Source organism: Henckelia pumila, chromosome 2 (genome assembly GCF_033568475.1).
Source record: "Henckelia pumila isolate YLH828 chromosome 2, ASM3356847v2, whole genome shotgun sequence".
NCBI classification, from domain to species: Eukaryota; Viridiplantae; Streptophyta; class Magnoliopsida; order Lamiales; family Gesneriaceae; genus Henckelia; species Henckelia pumila.
The window spans coordinates 133002392-133022190 of NC_133121.1; the positions used below are offsets into that span (position 1 = coordinate 133002392).

At 34.4% G+C, this 19799-nt stretch overlaps 1 protein-coding gene across 1 annotated transcript; it reads left to right on the top strand.

Moving 5' to 3' along the window:
• The first annotated feature begins 1021 nt into the window (after positions 1 to 1021).
• On the top strand, positions 1022 to 4581 carry LOC140881560 (putative disease resistance protein RGA4). The gene has a single exon (XM_073286969.1). It carries the CDS (start codon positions 1198 to 1200, stop codon positions 4411 to 4413), a length of 3216 nt encoding a protein of 1071 aa, XP_073143070.1. The 5' UTR covers positions 1022 to 1197; the 3' UTR covers positions 4414 to 4581.
• Positions 4582 to 19799: the final 15218 nt, after the last annotated feature.

The following is a 19799-nucleotide window of genomic DNA, read 5'->3' on the forward strand; positions in this document are numbered from 1 at the left end:
TCTCACTCTCTGGACCACCAAACCATCCCACAGGGCCAGCATACATGCCCCGGTCGAAGGATTCTGCAAGAATTATATATAAGTGCTCTTAAATCGAACACAATATTGCGTTTTTTGAACTGAAAAAATAAAAGCTTAATAAGTGCACGTATCGATCCTAACCTGTTTCGGTTAAAATTTTTTGGATTTAATATATATATAATATTTTTATGTTACATAAGAACCTCTTTAACTGATGTCTTTAATTAATGAAGTTATTAATTAAAACTATTAAAAAAAGAGAAATTACTCATTCTAGCCTATGTTAATAAGTTATTTTTAAAAATAGTCTTCTTTATTAAATATATTATTCAATATAGTCTTTTATAAGATAATAATCCTAAAATATCATTTCCTTAATTATCATTTTTCTCCATCTCAATAAACTATCATAACTTAATAAAACTAGATTTATATTTCAAAATAATTAATACATACCATTTCATTATGAATTATTTCTTTTCTTAATAAATATTTGACGATAATAATATGATATTATTATTCAAATAATAATAAATAAATTAATAACATTATTGATAATGGATGTAAAAATAGTTATATTTATGTAGAAAATTAAAAATAGATTAATGATTATATATTCCGTATACAAAATGATAAGAAATAAATTATTAATCAATAATAATATTAATAATAATTTTATTATGTAATTTACCGAATAATAGAAAATAGTAATTAATAAGCTAGTTATATTATTTGTCAGTATTGTTAATAATAAAAAAATAAAGGTTTTTAACGTATTTATATTGTAGTAAGCTAAGTTAAATAATTATTTGTCAATTACTATTATTATTAATTTGAAATATTATTGAAAAGAACAAAAAATGATTTCACCAAATTTAGTTGTTGAATTACAAATTTACAAAATGAGAATGACGTTTGCTTTATTTTCTAAAAAATAAAAAGCTTAGACACACTAAGTTTACAAGTTTTCCAGTCAAAAAAAGACAATCACAATTCACAAGTCTTCCACAAAAGTCTTCGCAAAAGTCCCCACAAACCGTGAATGGTGAAGAAGAGTGGAGGAAAAAGCATCTGTTTCTACATTTAATAATTTCACCAATAATGCATTTCTTTCACCTTTCATTCACTACTTGCCCAACTCTTGATTCCTTGCAGTACTTGAATTTCTGAATTGTGATGGCGGAGGCATGTCTTCAGCTTCTGTTGGATAATCTGTTCTCTCTTATTAAAGAAGAGGTTGGATTGATAATGGGTGTGGAGCAGGAGATGAACAAGCTTTCCAGTAACCTCACCGCCATCCAAGCGGTGCTGGAAGATGCACAACGGCAGCAGCTGGAAAGCAAGCAGATTCGAGATTGGCTCTGCAAGCTCAACGACCTCACTTACGAGATCGAAGATATCTTGGATGAGTGCGCCACCGAAATCTCCAAACTGAAGCATAATAAGTCTAGCAAATCAAGTCCTAATTTTGGTCTGAAGAAAATTCTGTATCGACGCAAAATCGGGAGGAGGATGAAACAAGTTACTGGAAAATTGGATATGATTGCTGCGGAGCGCGAAAAGTTTCATCTTCGTGAAATGGGAATAGAGAGGAAGAGTAACTATGCTGCCACACGTGAGACAAGTTCCATTTTGAATGAATCTGAACACATTTTTGGAAGGGATGAAGAGAAAGAGGAGATTGTGGATATCTTGGTGAACCAAATGCAAGATTGTGAACAACTCTCTGTGTTACCCATAATTGGCGTTGGAGGCCTTGGCAAGACAACTCTTGCTCGGATGGTCTTTAATGATACAAAAGTAGAAGAGCATTTCGATTTGAAAATCTGGGTTTGTGTCTCTGATGATTTTGATTTGAAAACACTGATCAAGGCCATGATTGAGTCAGCAACGTGTAAAGGAACTTGTTCTGATTTAACGTCGTTGGATGCCTTACAATGCCGTCTCCGGGAGCTGCTGAACCCGAAAAGATTCTTGCTGGTGTTGGACGATGTGTGGAACGATGATCAGGAGAAGTGGTGTAAGTTGAAGAATGCAGTCGCATTTGGCTCCAAAGGTTCTACAGTAGTTGTCACCACACGCCTTAAGAAGGTGGCAGACATCATGGGAACGCTTCCCGCCCACCACTTATCGGGGTTGTCTGATGAGAATTGTTGGCTGTTGTTTAAAGATCGTGCTTTTGGACAAGAGAAAGAGGAACACCCAAATCTTGAACCCATTGGGAAGAAGATAGTGAAAAAGTGTGGCGGTGTGCCCCTTGCTGCGAAGGCCCTTGGAGGTCTTTTGAGATTTAAGAGGACAGAAAAAGAATGGCTTCATATCCTGGAAAGTGAAATCTGGAATTTACCACAAGAAGAGTCTTTGCTGTTACCAGCCTTGCAATTGAGTTATCATCATCTTCCCTTGGAATTGAGACGTTGTTTTGCTTACTGTGCAGTATTTCCTAAAGATTCACTGATTGAGAAAGAAGAGGTGATATTTCTTTGGATGGCTCATGGGTATATTTCATCAAATGGGATACTAGAAGAGGAGGATATAGGCAACGAAATATGGAACGAGCTAGTTTTGAGATCTCTGTTCCAAGACGTGAGAGAAGATTATTATAGAGGAAAAACAACATTCACTATGCATGATCTTGTTCACGATCTCGCACAATCACTAATGGAGAATAAAGTTCCCGGAGTGCAAGGACGACATTTCAATGATCATAAAAGTGCATCGAAAGGCAAAATCCGCCAGGTAAATTTGCGAAATCATCGCGTGGCTTTTCCTTGTAGCATTCGAGTGGAGATAGATTTATCTTTCTGTTTAATGAACCTGAATGGTTTAAGAACCTTAGATGCAAGCTTTAGAAGAATTGACAATATGCCTTCTGCAATTGGCAATCTGAAACATTTGCGATATCTGAATTTGTCTTGGACCGGGATTCGTACACTTCCCAATGCCATATGTAGTCTTTGGAATTTGAAAATTTTGAAACTAAATGGTTGTTACGATCTTGTTGGGTTGCCTGAACAAACGAGATTCTTAAGAAATCTGCGTCATCTTTTATTGGAAGACTGTGGCGAATTGAAGGAGATGCCTCCGAAAATTGGGGAATTGAGTTCCCTTAAAACATTGAGTATGTTCGTTGTGGGTAGCGGAAAAGGCGCCAGTCGACTTGGTGAATTGCAATTCTTAAATATTGGAGGGAAACTTGAGATTCGTCACCTTGAAAGATTGGAAAAGCATGAGGATGCAAAGATGGCAAATCTTCACGAGAAGGAGAATCTTGGTGAATTGATCTTAAGATGGGAATTAGAAGATGAAACATTTGGAACGGAGAAGATATTGGATGAAAAGGTATTACAAGCCCTGGAACCTCACCCGAATATGAAAACCATAAAGATACATGGATTCAGAGGAAGGTACTTTCCCCAATGGTCAAGTTTGGTGAATTTAGTTGAATTTGAATTAGTAAATTGCCGAAATTGTTTGCGTCTTCCAGAATTGGGGAAGCTGCCTCATCTTAAAATAATGTATTTAAGAGATGTTGGTGTGGAGTACATAATAATGGAGGATGAAATAATAATGGAATATGGAATTTGCTCAAAATTATTCCCATCGCTGGAACAACTCAAATTGAATGATCTACAAAATCTAAAAGGCTTTTCAAAGGAAAAGGTGACAGAAATATCAATATTCCCTCGTCTTCAAAACCTTGATATTTATAGATGCTGCTCTTCATTGATATTGCCACAACTCCCATCTCTCAAAGAGCTGACAGGATGCAGAGGCAACAATTTAACCTCATTAGGGAGACCTGATTTGCTTACTTCTCTCTTAATTCATGATGGAGATATTCCGGATGAGGTGCTGGAAAATCTCACTAGTCTCGAATCATTGTATATCGATGAGAAATCTGATCTTGAAAGTTCAGATTCACGGAAGAGGTTGACATGTTTGCCTCACGGTTGGTCTCCACACCTCGCTTCTCTAAAGGAATTATGGATTGGTAATTGCCAAGAATTTGTAGAGTTACCGGAAGATATAAGATACTTGAAATCGCTTACAGAAATCTGGCTTCATGATCTGCCAAAGATGGTTTCCTTGCCCGAATCCCTAAAGCACATCCCCTCCCCCTTCACTCTATGGTTGCACGGCCTTCCTGAGCTGACTAAAATATTGGCAGTTTGTTCAACATGTATCAGTGAGCTGAGGATCTGGAGTTGCCCAAAGCTAACGTCACTTCCAGATACTATCAAAGAGATGAAACATCTCAAATATTTATCTATTAGGGGCTGCCCAGAATTGGAAAGGCGGTGCGAGAAAGAAAAAGGTGAAGATTGGCACAAGATAGCCCACATTCCGACACTAACTATAGGTAGTACTTATTGGGTCAATGAGGAATGATGCGTACGGAGGAGGGTACTTTGAATTGTAAATTTGGGATACAAGATGTCTTCCACACATTGGATAACACCACAATTTCAATTTCTTTTCTTTTCTTTTCTTTTTTTAAGACAGGTTTTTTCTTTTAATATTACCAAATTTATTTTGCCCTGGAATCGGATTTTGAAATAATTTAAATAGCTCAGTCGAGTAATAAAAAAACATACATACGGATTTGTTTCCTCCAACTTCATGATTTTTTGGTCTTTTCGGTTCTGAAACAAATTTATAAATTGAAAACAATCTAACATATTTATATAAAAACTGATATTCTATTATCAAAATTATGGAAACAAATTCTAAAATTCAATTACTTCGATAGGTTATGTAATTAACATTCCTAAATTAAATTTAATCAAATTAAATTGTGATCAATAAAATCAACTACGTTTCGTAGTTCAAAGTTAGTTTAACAAAAAAAAATTTGTCAAACCCCCGTAGAGTTTGGTTGGCCCAATCATAACCAACACGAACATCTCGTATTATATCAGTTTGGTTCAATAACGTGTTTAGACAAATGTCAATAAACACTTTCAAGATCTCGTATTGGTTCAACAATGTATTTAGAAGAAAATGATTATAGGCTTTAAAAGGGTTTAATTCAATAATCGTCCTTACTAACTGCACACATGACCGAACCATTTTTTTCTTTTCTTTTTTTAACTATTAAAAGTCATGTGCGTTGCACGTGAGAACAAATTTTTATTATCGATAAATGTTGTTAAATAAATGAGTTGAGAAGAGAAGACATAAACATGGAATTAGTTAATAATCTTCATGATATTCTAGTAAATATTAAATTCAATGTAATATGATCTTTACAAAATTTTCTATAAAATGAGCACGAATAATCTTTGTTTAAATATTTTATATGTTACAAGTCTAATTAAATTTATAGACGTTATTGCAAATAATGGTTATAACAATACTATAATCTTTGTATAAATTAGACATTGAGGAAAATATATAATTTGATGTCATGACATATTTAATAAATAAAATTTAAGAAAAAAATATAATAAATAATACATAGTGTTGAAAAATTATTTTACCACTATTGATTTTGAGAAAATAATAATAATATAGATAATGCATTCTAAAATCTAAATTAAATTACAACGTCTTTTTTTTCTTTACATAATCATTTTTTATTCTTTCACGATTTTTTCGTTTGCCATCCATTATTTATTCTTAAAAAAATTAATTTTCTCATCATATTCGATAATAATTCCTGTGATGTTTTCTATATCAATTATTTTTGTTGGATCATGCTGAAATAATTCTTTGCAAGAGTATAAATAATTTCATTGTGTGCAATCTCCATTCTTGTGTTATTATATATTCTATTACTTGTAAGTCAATATCGTTAATAATCAATGTGTTATTGGACCTTTTTTCTATTTTTAATTTCATGCTAAGTTGTTCGAAATCTACTATTGCAATATTTTTTGTTGTTAAATTTTTGCTCGAATTTTGAATGCTTTTGATTAAAAATGTTAACATTTTGTCTTGTATTTCAACCGTCTTATCCATTTTGAGAATAAATGTATATATTTTGTATTTTGTGTCTCTAAAATCTATAGCTTTTAGTATATTGAAGTATATAGGACAATTCGCTTGATGCTTTACCAAAAACTATAAATATTGGCAAGAATAGTGCAACTCAAATCTTTTAACAGCACAGCAGTCAAGCGTCATGGTTCCATTGTTTTATCCAGCAAGAACAATTATCGCATTCAACAATCTTCATTGCACTCCTTGTAATCAATGAACATCGAACTCATGACCTTAGCTTTGATACCAATTGTAGGATCAATCACTTCACTTTACCAAAAGCTTACAGTTTCAATGTTCATCACTTACAGTTATCGCTATTATATAGCTATATATATTAACAATTTAAAATAATATATTATCAATAACTCATGTTAACCTATAGATATAATATTCAATATAGTTTTATTTTAGCACAATATTGATATTGATTCTTATGAAATTATTAACTCGAGTTTCCATCATTTGATTGATTAATATTGAGCAAGTATGACATGTTTGGTACCATGCATTTGTTTTATTTATTTTTTCTATGTATGTATGCTCTGAATCGATATGATTTATTATATATTTGATAATAAGTGAGATATGTTAATCAAATTAAATAAAATATTCATTTTGTAATGTTCTAATTTATGTGTTAATTATTTGTTTTACAAGTATTGATTTATGTAATAATAATACTACTAATAATAATATATATAATGCATTCTAAACCTTAATTTAAATTATTAATAAATATTTTTTTATACTATATGTTGAATTTTTATCTCTTTCACGATTTTTTTTTTATTTATCATGCATTATTTTTTTCTCTATGAAAAAATCAATATTCTTATCATCTTTATTAAAAGAAATTTATATAGTGGGTCTGGCCAAACGCAAAGACACATCCGGACCTGTTTGTGAACATGTTTGGGGGAGTCTAAACTCGTCTCTCCGGGGCAGATTTAATACAAGGCTAATTTTAGACCCGGTCCATTATCATCCTTTTATTGAAGTTCGTCGTTCTTTGAATAAAGAATATTTTATAATAATTGGTAATATATATACTATTTGAAAGAAAAACTATTACATGTTTAGTTATGAAATCAATATAATATTTAACATTGCACCTAATAAAAAAATTTGCAATATTTTCGAACAATATAACCCCTGATTTTCAAAAATTTTATCATTTATGGTCATCATTATTTTATATCTACATTAAAATTTTAGAATAAGACATTGTCAATAACTCATGTAATTTTATAAATATAGTATTTAATGTAGTTTTACCTTGTCACAATGTTGATATTGAAACATATACAATTATTAAATTTATTACAGTTATTGTTTTCTATTATTTTCTTGGTTAATCTTAAGCAATTATGGTTTGTTTCGCATCTTGAATTTGTCTTATTTTCTAACTCATGTATGTATGCTTTCAAAAAATATTATTTATTCTGTATTTGTTAATATGTGAGATAAATTAATTAAATTAAATATTTATTTTGTAATTTCTTATCTTTAGTGTTGATTATTTATTATGTGACTATTGATTTATGGAAAATAAATGTAATATAGATAATGCATTCTAACCTTAATTTAAATTATTGCGCAATTATTTTTCTTTTTATATTTTGAATTTTTCTCTCTCAATTGTTTTTTTTCCATTTATCATCCGTTTTTTATTTTTCTATGAAAGAATCAATTATTAACTCGAGTTCCCATCATTTGGTTGAATAAAATTGAGTAAGTATGATATGTTTGGTACCATGAATTTGTTTTATTTTATTTATTATGTATGTATACTCGTAAAAATCGATATTATTTATTATGTATTTGTTAATAAGTGAGATATGTTAATCAAATTAAATAAAATAATGTTCTAATTTATGTGTTAATTATTATTTTTACGGGTATTGATTTATGTAATAATAATAATAATAATAATAATAATAATAATAATAACATATATAATGCATTCTAAACCTTAATTTAAATTATTAATAAATATTTTTCCTCTATATGTTGAATTTTTATCTATTCACAATTTTTTTTTTCATTTATCATGCATTATTTTTTCTCTATGAAGAAATCAATATTCTTATCATCTTTATTAATAGCAAGTTTTATGGTGGGTCTGGCCAAACGTAAAAACCCACGCGGACCTATTTGTGAACACGTTTGGGCGAGTCTAAACTCGTCTCTCTAGGGCAGGTTTAATATAAGACTAAGTTTAGAACCGATCCATTATCATCACTTTATTGAAATGTTGTCGTTTTTTAACTAAAATATATTTTATAATAATTGGTAATATACACTATTTGAAAGAAAAACTATTACATGTTTAGTTATTAAATCAATATAATCTTTAATATGGCAACTAATAAAAAAATTTACAATATTTTCTAACAATGTAACCCCGAGTTTCAATAATTTTTTCATTTATGATCATCATTATTTTATATTTACATTAAAAATTTAGAATAAGACATTATCAATAAATCATGTAAGATTATAAATATAGTATTTAATGTAGTTTTACCTTGTCAAAATATTGATATTGAAACCTATGCAATCATTGCAACTAGTGTTTTTTTATTATTATTCTTGTGCAATTATGGTTTGTTTCTTATCATGAATTCGTCTTATTTTCTAACTCATGTATATATGTATGTCAAGCAATATTATTTATTATGTATTTGTTAATAAGTGAGAAGTTAATTAAATTAAATATTTATTTTGTAATTTCTTATCTTATGTGTTGATTATTTATTTTGTGACTATTGATTTATGAAATTTTTTTTTAATATAGATAATACATTCTAAACCTTAATTTAAATTATTGCGCAATTATTTTTTCCTTTTATATTTTGAAATTTTATCTCTCACTTTTTTTTTCCATTTGTTCACATATTGTCAACTCCTCACCTTAAGTTGTGTAGTTTCATCAATACTAGTTTCGATAAAGTTAATAGTTCTTTTATCAAGCACATCTCGGTTTACTATGCACCATAAAAATTTTTCAGTTCTCCGTGCTTAACAAAAATGTCACCGACCAAGGTAGTCGTCAAAGGTTAATAAACCCAAAAACAATGACTCCATAAGAGCCCAACGACGAACACGAGTTCCCGGATACCTCACCACCTATAAGGTGGGTTTAGGACTTCCCTTTGAGACAAAATCTTGACAGAATGATCTCCTCTCAAGTACACACCAGTTAAGCATTACAAAGAACAACATACATCAACAAATACGTGAAAGATGATAATCATGCGAACGTCAGTTTCACGAGTATGTGATCCAACACCTCACGTAGAGACCCGACATCATGTCAAGTCAAAGACCTATTATGGCTACACTTCACTCGATTCAAGATCGTGATCTAACTAGGGACTCTTAAGATAAATTCTATTATTTTTCCACAAAATCTATTCTCGAACATCTTCATTACATGAATTCACTAGAGAGTGGGGGGCTTATGATGGGATGGAATCCCAATTTGTTAATTAATAAAATAAGCCCAAATTTATGAGCCTAAGACACAATGGCCCAAGCCCGCGAAGCACTCCTAAAACATCTATAAATAGATGCGTCTCTCTTATATTCAAGGTAGATTCTCATTTTTCTCTCTAACTTGAGCGTTCTTATTTTGGAAGATTATCATTGTACTCTTTGCTGACTTGAGCGTCGGAGTGCCTACGCCGGAAAACCGTCCGGCGCCTCTGACGTTTGTTTGTGACGCAAGTGACGATCCGCGAAGTTTCAGCTTACGCTACGCGTTCACCTTACGCTACGCGTTTACCTTACGCTGCAAGGCACACCTTACGCTACACGTTTATCTTACGTTACGCATTCACCTTATGCTACTTGTTTACCTAATGTTGCAAGGTACACCTTACGCTACGCGTTTATCACACGTTGCAAGATTCACCTTACGCTACGTAAGTACCCTATGTTGCAAGGTTCAATCTACAGACCTTACGTACCAGTACTTCTATTTTTTGGCTATATCAATATCTATCTTCTATCTATCAATTATTTCTAGAAGGTTTCAAGAAGGTTTTCAAGAATTAAAAGTGTAAGACTAAAAGGAAAACCTGAATTTTTCGATTTCAATATGTTTCCCAGAGATTAGGGGGCTGATGTGAATCCTTGGCTTCATGTTTGCAAAAGTTTACCCATACCCTTTTTTGGAGGAGCGAAGATTAAAGAGAATGAATGTTAGTGATTAGAGCTTGGAGCTCTTGGCTAAGTCATTTTCGGCCTTCAAGGCTTTATTTTTGTCAAGTTGTGATGGATTCAGTGATGATGGGCTCAAAGTCATTGCCACTTATTGCACGTAAGAGTAAAACCAGTTTTAGAAAAAAAATTTCTTGAATCTGTGATGCTAGTTTAAAATTTCTTTGGTTTCCTACAAATGTAAGTGTGTTTATTTGCATTTGATATGTGGCTTTAGATGCTGACTATTCAGATTCATTCAAAATTTTATCTTCTTGGTAATAAAACAAGGGTCTTTATTATGCTTTTAGTTGTTTGCAGAACATCGGTGCCTTTAGTCAATTCCTTTTTATTGGGATTATGTGAACTTATTAGCGTCATTGAAGCTATCAATTATATGTTTATTCTTGAAGCAATTATGTTAAATGATACTTGTAGTTGATGCCATTTGGCTTAATAAAATGATATCGGAAAGATCTGTTTACTGATGTGGCTGAGAAATAAATGAGGTAGTTTTGAGGTAAGGAAATTGGCTGTAAGATGTTTCTCCATTTTCTCATTTTTTGTTTGTCCGTTTGTTTGCTGTGGAGAACAGATGGATTCTAGTGGAAAGTTGAAGTGATCTTGCTTTATATTTTTGTTTTTAAGGTAAGGATATTATTGTTTTTCCTCTTTATATGAATTCATAGGGGGATTTTATTATTATTATTTTTTTTTTTTTTTTTTTTTTTGAAAATTCAGTTTTGATTTCTCCCAAATTTTGGGTCATTTTACTTGGACCAAATTAAAACTGAAGGCCAGCGAATAACAACAAAGGAGCTGTGAAATAATGCGAGGATAAAAATCTGTTGTTCAGCAGCCATAAAAGTTATTATTGGTCAATTTTTTTATAGGGATATCTCCTGTCATAATTTAAACTAAAAATGAAGGGAAGCTTTCACCTTTACTCATAATTTTGGATTTTCAAAGTGGTAGAGGTTTAAGTGCTGGAGAAATTGACTTGTCTTTGTGCACTATCGGAATCTGACTGTTGTAGTGTATTACTTGCTTGTGATAAGATCGTGTTTAGTTTTGTAGTTTCCCTTACGGATATATTTTTTATTTTTATTTTTTTAAAAAAAATAATTTTATATAAGGTATGCTTGTAACAGTGATGCATTAACCTTGAGTGTCATTCATGGCTATCAATTGCATATTTTGTTGTGCTTGTGTAGTAATTGCATGATATACAAGTCAATTATCACTTGAGCATTTGTACCGAATAAACTTGGAGCAGCAAGAGGTTTTTTACTGGATAATATGTTCTCTGTTCCTTCTTGCTCTTGTTTTATCTACGTTTGCTTTTAAATTTTTGTTATTAGAACAGGAAGCGCTTGGATTCTACTCTCCAAGATTTAGAAGAAAAGAAAAACAACAAGAAAGAAGCGGTTTGTAACCGTCTAACTTTTCAAATTAATTTGAGTTCTATAGGAGTGTTTATATCATTTTTGTTTTTTCACATGCGATTAAGCTTTCTAATTTGTTAATTCATCTCTTACTTTTGTTCAGTTTTGTTTTTTCTCCTTATGAATTAGATTGCATAAATGTGTTCTATATATCTTCAATTTGCAGATATTTATAGTAAAACAAAAAAATCCAATCTCTACATTGATGAGTTTAGGTGTGAAATTGTACTTGATGCTCGATTAGAATAACAGTCCTTGCAATGAACTATCATTTTGTAGGTGACTAATGATAATTGAGATTAAATATGCATCCATGAAATGACCGAGTGGTAAATACTTGATAATTTGTTATGAATGGTTTTGATAATTTTTGTGTTATAAAGGACTTATCCTTCAATTTTTCAAGTAAATACTCAATGATTGGTTCTTCCTGAATTTTTTGACTATTTTTCATGTGAAAAGGACTTATCCCCGGGGATCATTTGTTTTCTGGGATTGGTTTTGGGAAAATGAGTCCAAAAGGATTGATTTATAGCTTTGGTGCTAAAGGGACTGTTGTTCTGGCCGAGCACACTGCTTATTTAGGAAACTTCAGCACAATTGATGTACAATGCTTGCAAAAGCTTCCTTCTAACAGCAGCAAGTATACTTACTCATGCGACGGTCGCAAGTTCAATTTTATCCTTCTAACAGCAGCAAGTATACTTACTCATGCTTGCAAAATCTGTTACATTTATTCTTTTTTTTTAAGTTTACTTATGCAAACTATGTTCTAAAGGTTGAGCAGAGGCACATGCAATACCATCACCAGATGTAGATTTAATTTCTTTGTTCAAATAAGCAGGTGGAATTGGATCTACAAAGGCAGGTTTAGCCATAGATCTTTAAACAATCTCGAAGTAATTCCGGTGTATAAATTACTCAATACTGGGCCAAATCAAATTTGCAAGCAAAAGTTTAGGTGAAGAAGACAGCTTTGGGACATGATGAAAGGTTCAAGACTCAAGTAGGTTGATAATCAGATTCGACATCAACGGACTTCCAAGTATATCAAGATTGATGAATAACTTTTTTCTAGTGTTAATTGAGTTAGAATTCGATTATTTTATTTTGTATTGTCTTTTGGGTAGTATGATAAAGAAACTCGTGTATTAACTCTACGAGTTGATTAGACTTTAAATGGTGTTTAGTTTGTTGTAAAAACTTGGTTCTTCATTTGCATGAATGAAATTGAAAGTTTGTGTTTAGTTATTCGTTTTCAATTCTTCGTTTAGTTTATTGAAGTTTTTGTTACATTTGCATCATATGAAGCTATGTATGATCAGATAATGTGGTACTGTCAGCAGTTTTGCACAGCGTGCGTTTTGAGCTGTTGATATCTCTTTCCGCAGCGTGCATCGCCGACTGTTGATGGTACTTTCCGCAGTGTGTATCAAGCGCTGCAGATGGTACTTTCCGCAATGCGCAGGTGCATGTTGCGGATGTGACTTTCTGCAGCGCGCAGATGCACGCTGCAGATTGTACTTTCGCAACGCGCATTGCACGCTGTCAATAACTTCTACTATCAACAGCTTTGAATTTTGCAGTATGCACTACGCGCTGCCGAAAGCAAATTTGCCCGCTGCGGAAAGTAGTTTTTGTTGTAGTGAATTCTATCTATCTATCTACTATAATAGTTGAGTCCATCATAAAAAATATTTTTAGTGTGGCAAAACACACCAAATATCCTTCCACTTTTACCTCCATTATGCAATAAACAACTGTGTGCTTATTTATTTATTGACATTTGACACTACCATAACACAAATCTCAATTCCCACTCTTTCTCTTGCATTTCACGGGGCCGGCGGTTTAATAACTCCAATTTCAAATTTTGAAAAACTATTTGCGTCAAACAATTCATACCACACAATCTCATGTTAGTTTTAATATTTCATTTTCATTTATTTATTTTAGTTTTTGTGATGGGTTTTTTTTTTACTCCAGTTAATTGTCAAACTTCTCTTATATTTGAAAAATGGACAAGAAGATTACAACGAGAAGAAAATTAAGCACCCTCATTTCCTAGACTTGCTATACCCACGTCAATATTTCTCTTTTTTTTCAATATTTTCATGTGAAATCTTCATACGTGAGTTCTTACAGCATTTGCGTAATACATGTTAATTATTTGGATTTTGGCTATATTTTTTTTATTCCTTTTTCTTTGACCAAAATTGTTGCTTGAAGTTTGATGTTAACGATTGAAAGTAGGTCAATTTGCACACCAGTTGTTTGATATAATGTGTCAAACATACAGTATAACTAACAAGTCTTCCTTTATTTTGACAGTGTGTAGAGTGTACGTACCAGGAGACTTTAGAAAGCATTTGTTATTAATTGTGGTGTTGACAAAAGGTGCACAATTTTTTCTTAAAAAAGAAACACTCATTCTTACAAGAATTCAGTCGTTTTTTGTCCTTCCCGAAAATTGAAAAGAAACCATTCACGTTAGGATCGTAAACAGATAACTCTAGACTCTGCCTTACGTAAAGTTGCCAGAGTACAATGATATTCCACAATCAAGACAATTGGCTGAATCCCGTGAAACCATTTCATAGAAGTTCATTGATCAAGTTCCTTGCCAACAACTATCGACTCCGATCTCTTTTCATTTGTTTTGGGTATCACCAAACCTAGTCTTTGTCAATCACACTAAAGCAGAGCACCCAATTATGGAAGAGCCTCCTTAAAGGAGGGTAGGTTAGTCAATCCGGCCCGAGACGCGTTCGTTGACAACGTAGGAATTCCTACCTTTTCATATTATCTATTAAGACTTTTGTATAGTGCAGACATGAAATCGAATAGAATGAAACTACAATGAAGTTTTTCTCAATGTTGTTTGCAATATGCAACTCTATCCGTTTTTTTCTTAGTTTTCTTTGTTCAACATACTTTATTCAAAAGGCTTTTAATGTATTTTTCTCGGTGTTGGTGTCTTTAATTTATGTCGTGTTGAGGTTCTCAATGTTGTTTGTTCAACCAAAGGTTACTTTGAGGTTCTCTCTCAGATTTGGTGAAGTTGAACTATCACTAAACACTAGATCGCTGGATATTAATTTGTTTAAAAAATAAATAGGCCCTGGATTTGTGGGCGATTTTTCGTTACACTTTAGTGAGACACAAGTTTGTAGCTTCATTGTATTCAAGAGATGGTTGGGATCGAAACAATCGGAAGAGAATCTTGCATGGAAGCCAAGTTCCGGAACTTTAATTACTCTCGAAAAATATGAACATAGGGATTTTGTGGGTTTTCTCACAAGATATTTATTGTATAAAATATAAGGATATTCAATAAATATATTGTATAAAATCAATTTATTGTGAATAAAATTTTAATTTTATCCATGGGACAGTTTTTTTGTATTTATTTTTTCTCAAGTACAACAGCAAATAGAAAATATTTGGATGTTATATTCTCATTTACGCTGTTATTAATTTTTGTCATTATTCTTTCCAATAATTTTAATCAAAATTCGAATGTTTAATTGTTTTTAGTGTTTAACTGTATTATTTATGTAGATGTAGAAAAATTAAGTTATTATTAAATTTTTTGATTTTTGATTATTTTTATTAACTGCTTGGGTGTTTTTTTTCGTTATTAATTCACATGTTTGAATTTATATAAATGTGTGGTGTTTATATAAATACATGATAAAGTTAAATTATTTATTTATAGAATCAAAATTTTTTAAATCAGTGATTGATTGAGTCTTGACTCTTGATTAAAACAAATAAAGATTAATATATTACATATATAATCCAAATAATTAACAAAAACTCCACATTAAGATGGGGAAGAAAACATCATCTACATATATTTTACACCCTCCCCCAATTTACATTAGTCTTCTTAGGCCAAAAATTCCAGTCAAAGCCCTCCATCATATATACATATATTTACATATATATGCTTGATTGGTATATGAGTTAATGAGCCTTCTTAAAAATTCATGTTTTCGATTAACCAATATTTATTTTTAGTTTATAAATTCATTATTACATATTAGATACAAATTTTTATCTCCTAAATATTATGATTATTAATTAATCAATTTAAATATATGTCAATATTAATTTGATAAAAAAAATGTAGTGTTACATGTCCAATTAAAGTTATGACCGTTTTCATAATCTCGTTTCTTGATAATTCAGTATGTTGAATAATGTTTGAATTTAGAGAGAATAATTTTTTTGTTCATTAGCTTTTCTTATTTTAGTTTTTGATCAATTAAGTTTTCAAATTTTGATACAAATGCACTATCTTTGTTCTTGAAATTAGGCTTTCCGTTCTATAACTGGACCAGTAGGCGATCCCGTTAAACATTAAAAACCGTCGCTCAAAGCATACATAGTATGGCTTCATGTATGGTTAGTTTGCAAATAGCCGTGAAAATGTAGAGATAACAATGTGAGCTCTCATTTTTGTATGCAACTCAAACATGGTGATCGAGTAACGAACAAGGGCAAACGCCATATTGCAAATATATTTCCCGATCTCATTAAGCAAGGAAAGCTCTACCCCTCTACCAAACATAACATATCTTCTTATCAGCTTGTGTAATATTTGACATCAAATGTAATTGATATACCTCAATAAAGTGATTTCCTTGGATGAACTGAAGAAACGCCTCCAACAAAAGATGAACTGCTGCTGACCTGAAATCACGAACAAGAGTGTTAAGGGGGGGCCGGAAGGTGTTCCGGCGTATCCCCTCCGACGCTCAAGTCAGATGCTAGGATAGCGAAATATAGAGAGTGGTGTGTGCACGCGAGTGAAAATTAGGATTCAAATAATGAAAGTGAACTTGATATTTATAGGAGAGAGCTCCGTATTTACCGCTTACCTTCCTTATCTAGAACCCGAGAATCCCAGGATCACGATCCCGAATATCTAGGCTGAGATCTTGCCCGAATCTTGTTTTAAACACTGATCCTAACATCCTAGCTGGCTCACCAAGGTTGCCAAACAAATCTACCGAGCTATCTCCCTGCTGACATCAGAGCTGAGCTCCCGAAATTCCCGACCTGCCATGGCCGAGCTGAGCTCCCAAAATTCCCGACCCGAGCTGGTAATGATGGTGGAGGAACTTGGCCGAGCTCCCGAGCTGAGCTCCCAAAATTCCCGACCCAAGCTGGTAATGATGGTGGAGGAACTTGGCCGAGCTCTCGAGCTCCCGACCCGAGCTGGAAATGGTAGAGGAGCTTGGCCGAGTTCCCGAGCTGGACTCCTGAACCGGTTTTGGTTGATTAGAGATGTTCCTTTTATATTAGGGTCATCGATGAGCTGAGGTGGTTTCCTATTCTCGGTATCACAAGTCCCTCCCATAAAAGTCGAATTGAGGTCTAAGACTCGAAATTTGTTTTATTCTGAGATGACCCTAAAAGAATGCCGACCTAAGGTGCCTGCTGAGCCCTGCTGTCATTCTGACAATCATTAACGGTAACTTTTTGAATTCCAATGAGTCTGAGCCGTACACCTGTCCAAATTCAACGGCTCGATTTAACCCGAGCTTTCTATAAATAGCCTCTTGCTGTCAAAATTTCATTTTCACTTTCTCCACTTCTTCCTTCTGTAAATTCTCTCTTGAATTCTTTTTTTCCAAGCTTTTCCGCCTTCTTCCCTTTTTCCAAGTTTCCGAGCTTTCTAAGTAAGTATTCCTTTCATGGCTACTTCTTCCCGAGCTCATTCTGGAAGCTCTGACGAAGTATTCCGTGAGGTGGATCGATTTGATTCCCTCGCTCTAACTCCCGCAGGAGAGCCTTTAGGCCAGGACCCTGCTCATGCTTCCCCTTCTGCTCAGGAATGACCTGGGCAATGACCCTGAAATCCCCGTGATGCCGTGGTTTGAGCAATACCCATCCGAGCTAGATGCTTCGGATGAGGACAGGATAAGAGCTCTCTCCCACGCCACGGATAATTATGAATTCATCATTCCTGACCCTGAGGCCCGAGCTGACCATCCTCCGGAGGGGTATTATACCTTTTACTTAGATCAGTTGGAGGCCGGTCTTAGGTTTCCTCCCCACCCCCCCCCCCCCCCCCCTCCACTTTCAATAGCTCAGCCGTTACTATGAGCTTCATTTAGGGCAGTTCACTCCCAATTCCTTTCGCACTTTGTGTAGTTTCGTTGTCCTCTTTAGGACTTTAGGATATGATGTAAATTGTTTTACCATTTGTAATTTTTTGCTTTCCAAACGTTCTGAGGAGGGCCCCTTCTACTTTTCTTGCCGACCTAACTGCAAGTTTTTTAAGGGTTCTCCCAACTCTAACAAAAATTGGAAAAACTCTTTCTTTTTTGTTCATCCCTCCGATGATTGGGATATATGCTCAACTTGGAGGGATGCTCTCCCCCTCTTACCTGTTCCCGCCCCGGGCTTCCGTAAAGGGGAATTGTTTACTAGAGCCCAAAGGGCTATAGGGGGAAGGTGCTTTGATACTTCTGCCCTTCTGGCAGAAGATCTGCTCTGTCACCATGGGCTCAGCTCGGCCGATGTTTCGGTCCGAGGAAATTTAGGTATGGCCCTTCCCCCGCCCTTGCTCCTACTTGTTAGTCATATTACTATCATTATTTCCTGAACTGACCTTTCTTTTTTTATATATATAGAAAAAAGAGTCATGGACGCTGCCATGAAAAGAATGCTGGGGAAGAAGAAACGGCTGCCCCACCTGGGAGCAAGACTGAAGGGAGCTTCGTCAAGCCTAAAGCCCTTTCACCCCAAGCTGCTAGTAAGTCCAAGCCTTCTGCCCCTCACTCCAAGGGCTCAAAAGGCGGGCCACATCCAGCCATCGCCCTGAAGTGGTAGATCTGGACTCTGGGAAGTCCTCTATTCCAGAGGTGGTGCCCCTCCGCCAGTTCAGGGCGGATAAACCTCAGACTCCCGTGGTCCGATGCAGGACCAATTTCTTTGAGATGTACCACGATGCCCTGCGCATCGTGGGGGTCGGCCCTACTCCAACGGCTGGATCAGTCCTCCGAGATATGATTTTCCAGGCTGACGCCGATTATGTGAAGAGCATTGGATGGGCTGAACTGATGCAACGCTCTAACACTGCCTCTGCTGAGGTAAATTTCACTTAGCCTTTATTTTATGTTCCTCATTTATGCTTGCATTTACCTACTCTTCTTCCTTTCCTAGGCTGTCGTCCTGAATGCCGAGATGTCCCTCCGAGCTTCCATTGCTCGCAAGCAGCTTTCTAAGGAAACCCGGAGTTATGAGACTCACGTTGCTGAGCTTACTCAGGCTGCAGAAGACCTGAAACTTGCTTCTGAGAAGGAAGTGGCCAATATCCGAGTCCAGATGGAGGAAATGAAGATGGGCTTCCAAGCTGAACGACTGAAGCATCAAAATGAATTTCGGGTCTCCGAGTTGCAGAAGGAAAATCTTCGGAGCGAACTCAAGGGGTCCCAGGATCAACTTGCTCAAGCCCTTCAAGAACTGGAAGAGTTCTGATCTGAGCTGTCCAAGGGAGCTGAGGGCTTCAAGGGGGCCTTCCTGAAGTCCGATGAATTTATGGACGAGGTGGCTGCCCAAGCTTATGGCTATCTATCTAAGGGGTTCGAAGGTTGTACTCAACAGTTCAAGGCGGCAGGTTACCCTCCTGAAGGAACTCCCTTAGACTTCCTGGACCCAGATGGGTTTGCTCTTTCCCTCACCTCGGCAGAAGCAGCAAAAGAGGGTGGGGGTGAGGATGAGCATGGTGAGGATGAGGGTGAGGGCGATAATGAAAGTTAGTTCGGGGTTTTTGTGAATGTAAAAATTTAAATTTTTTGCCTTCTTATGCCAGTTCATTTGCTTTACACTTTCCTTATTATTATCATAATTCGAACTGACCTCTTTAATCTCCTTCGGTGAGCCGAGCTATGCTCCCTAAGGGTAGGTAAGATAAACATCTAAACTAATACTAACACTCGAAGGTGAACTGAGGTGAGCTGAGCTCCTCAAGGGGAGCATAATAAACACAAAATAATACTAACACCCGAATGTGAGCTGAGCTGAGCTGAGCTGAGCTCCCGGAAGGGAGGCAAAATAAACACTTAAAAATGAACCAACACCCGAAGATTTGCTGAGCTGAGCTCCCAGAAGGGAGACAAAATAAAT

Excerpts from the sequence above, each read along its gene's own strand:
- LOC140881560 (XM_073286969.1), top strand. The coding sequence starts at position 1,198 with ATGGCGGAGGCATGTCTTCAGCTTCTGTTGGATAATCTGTTCTCTCTT.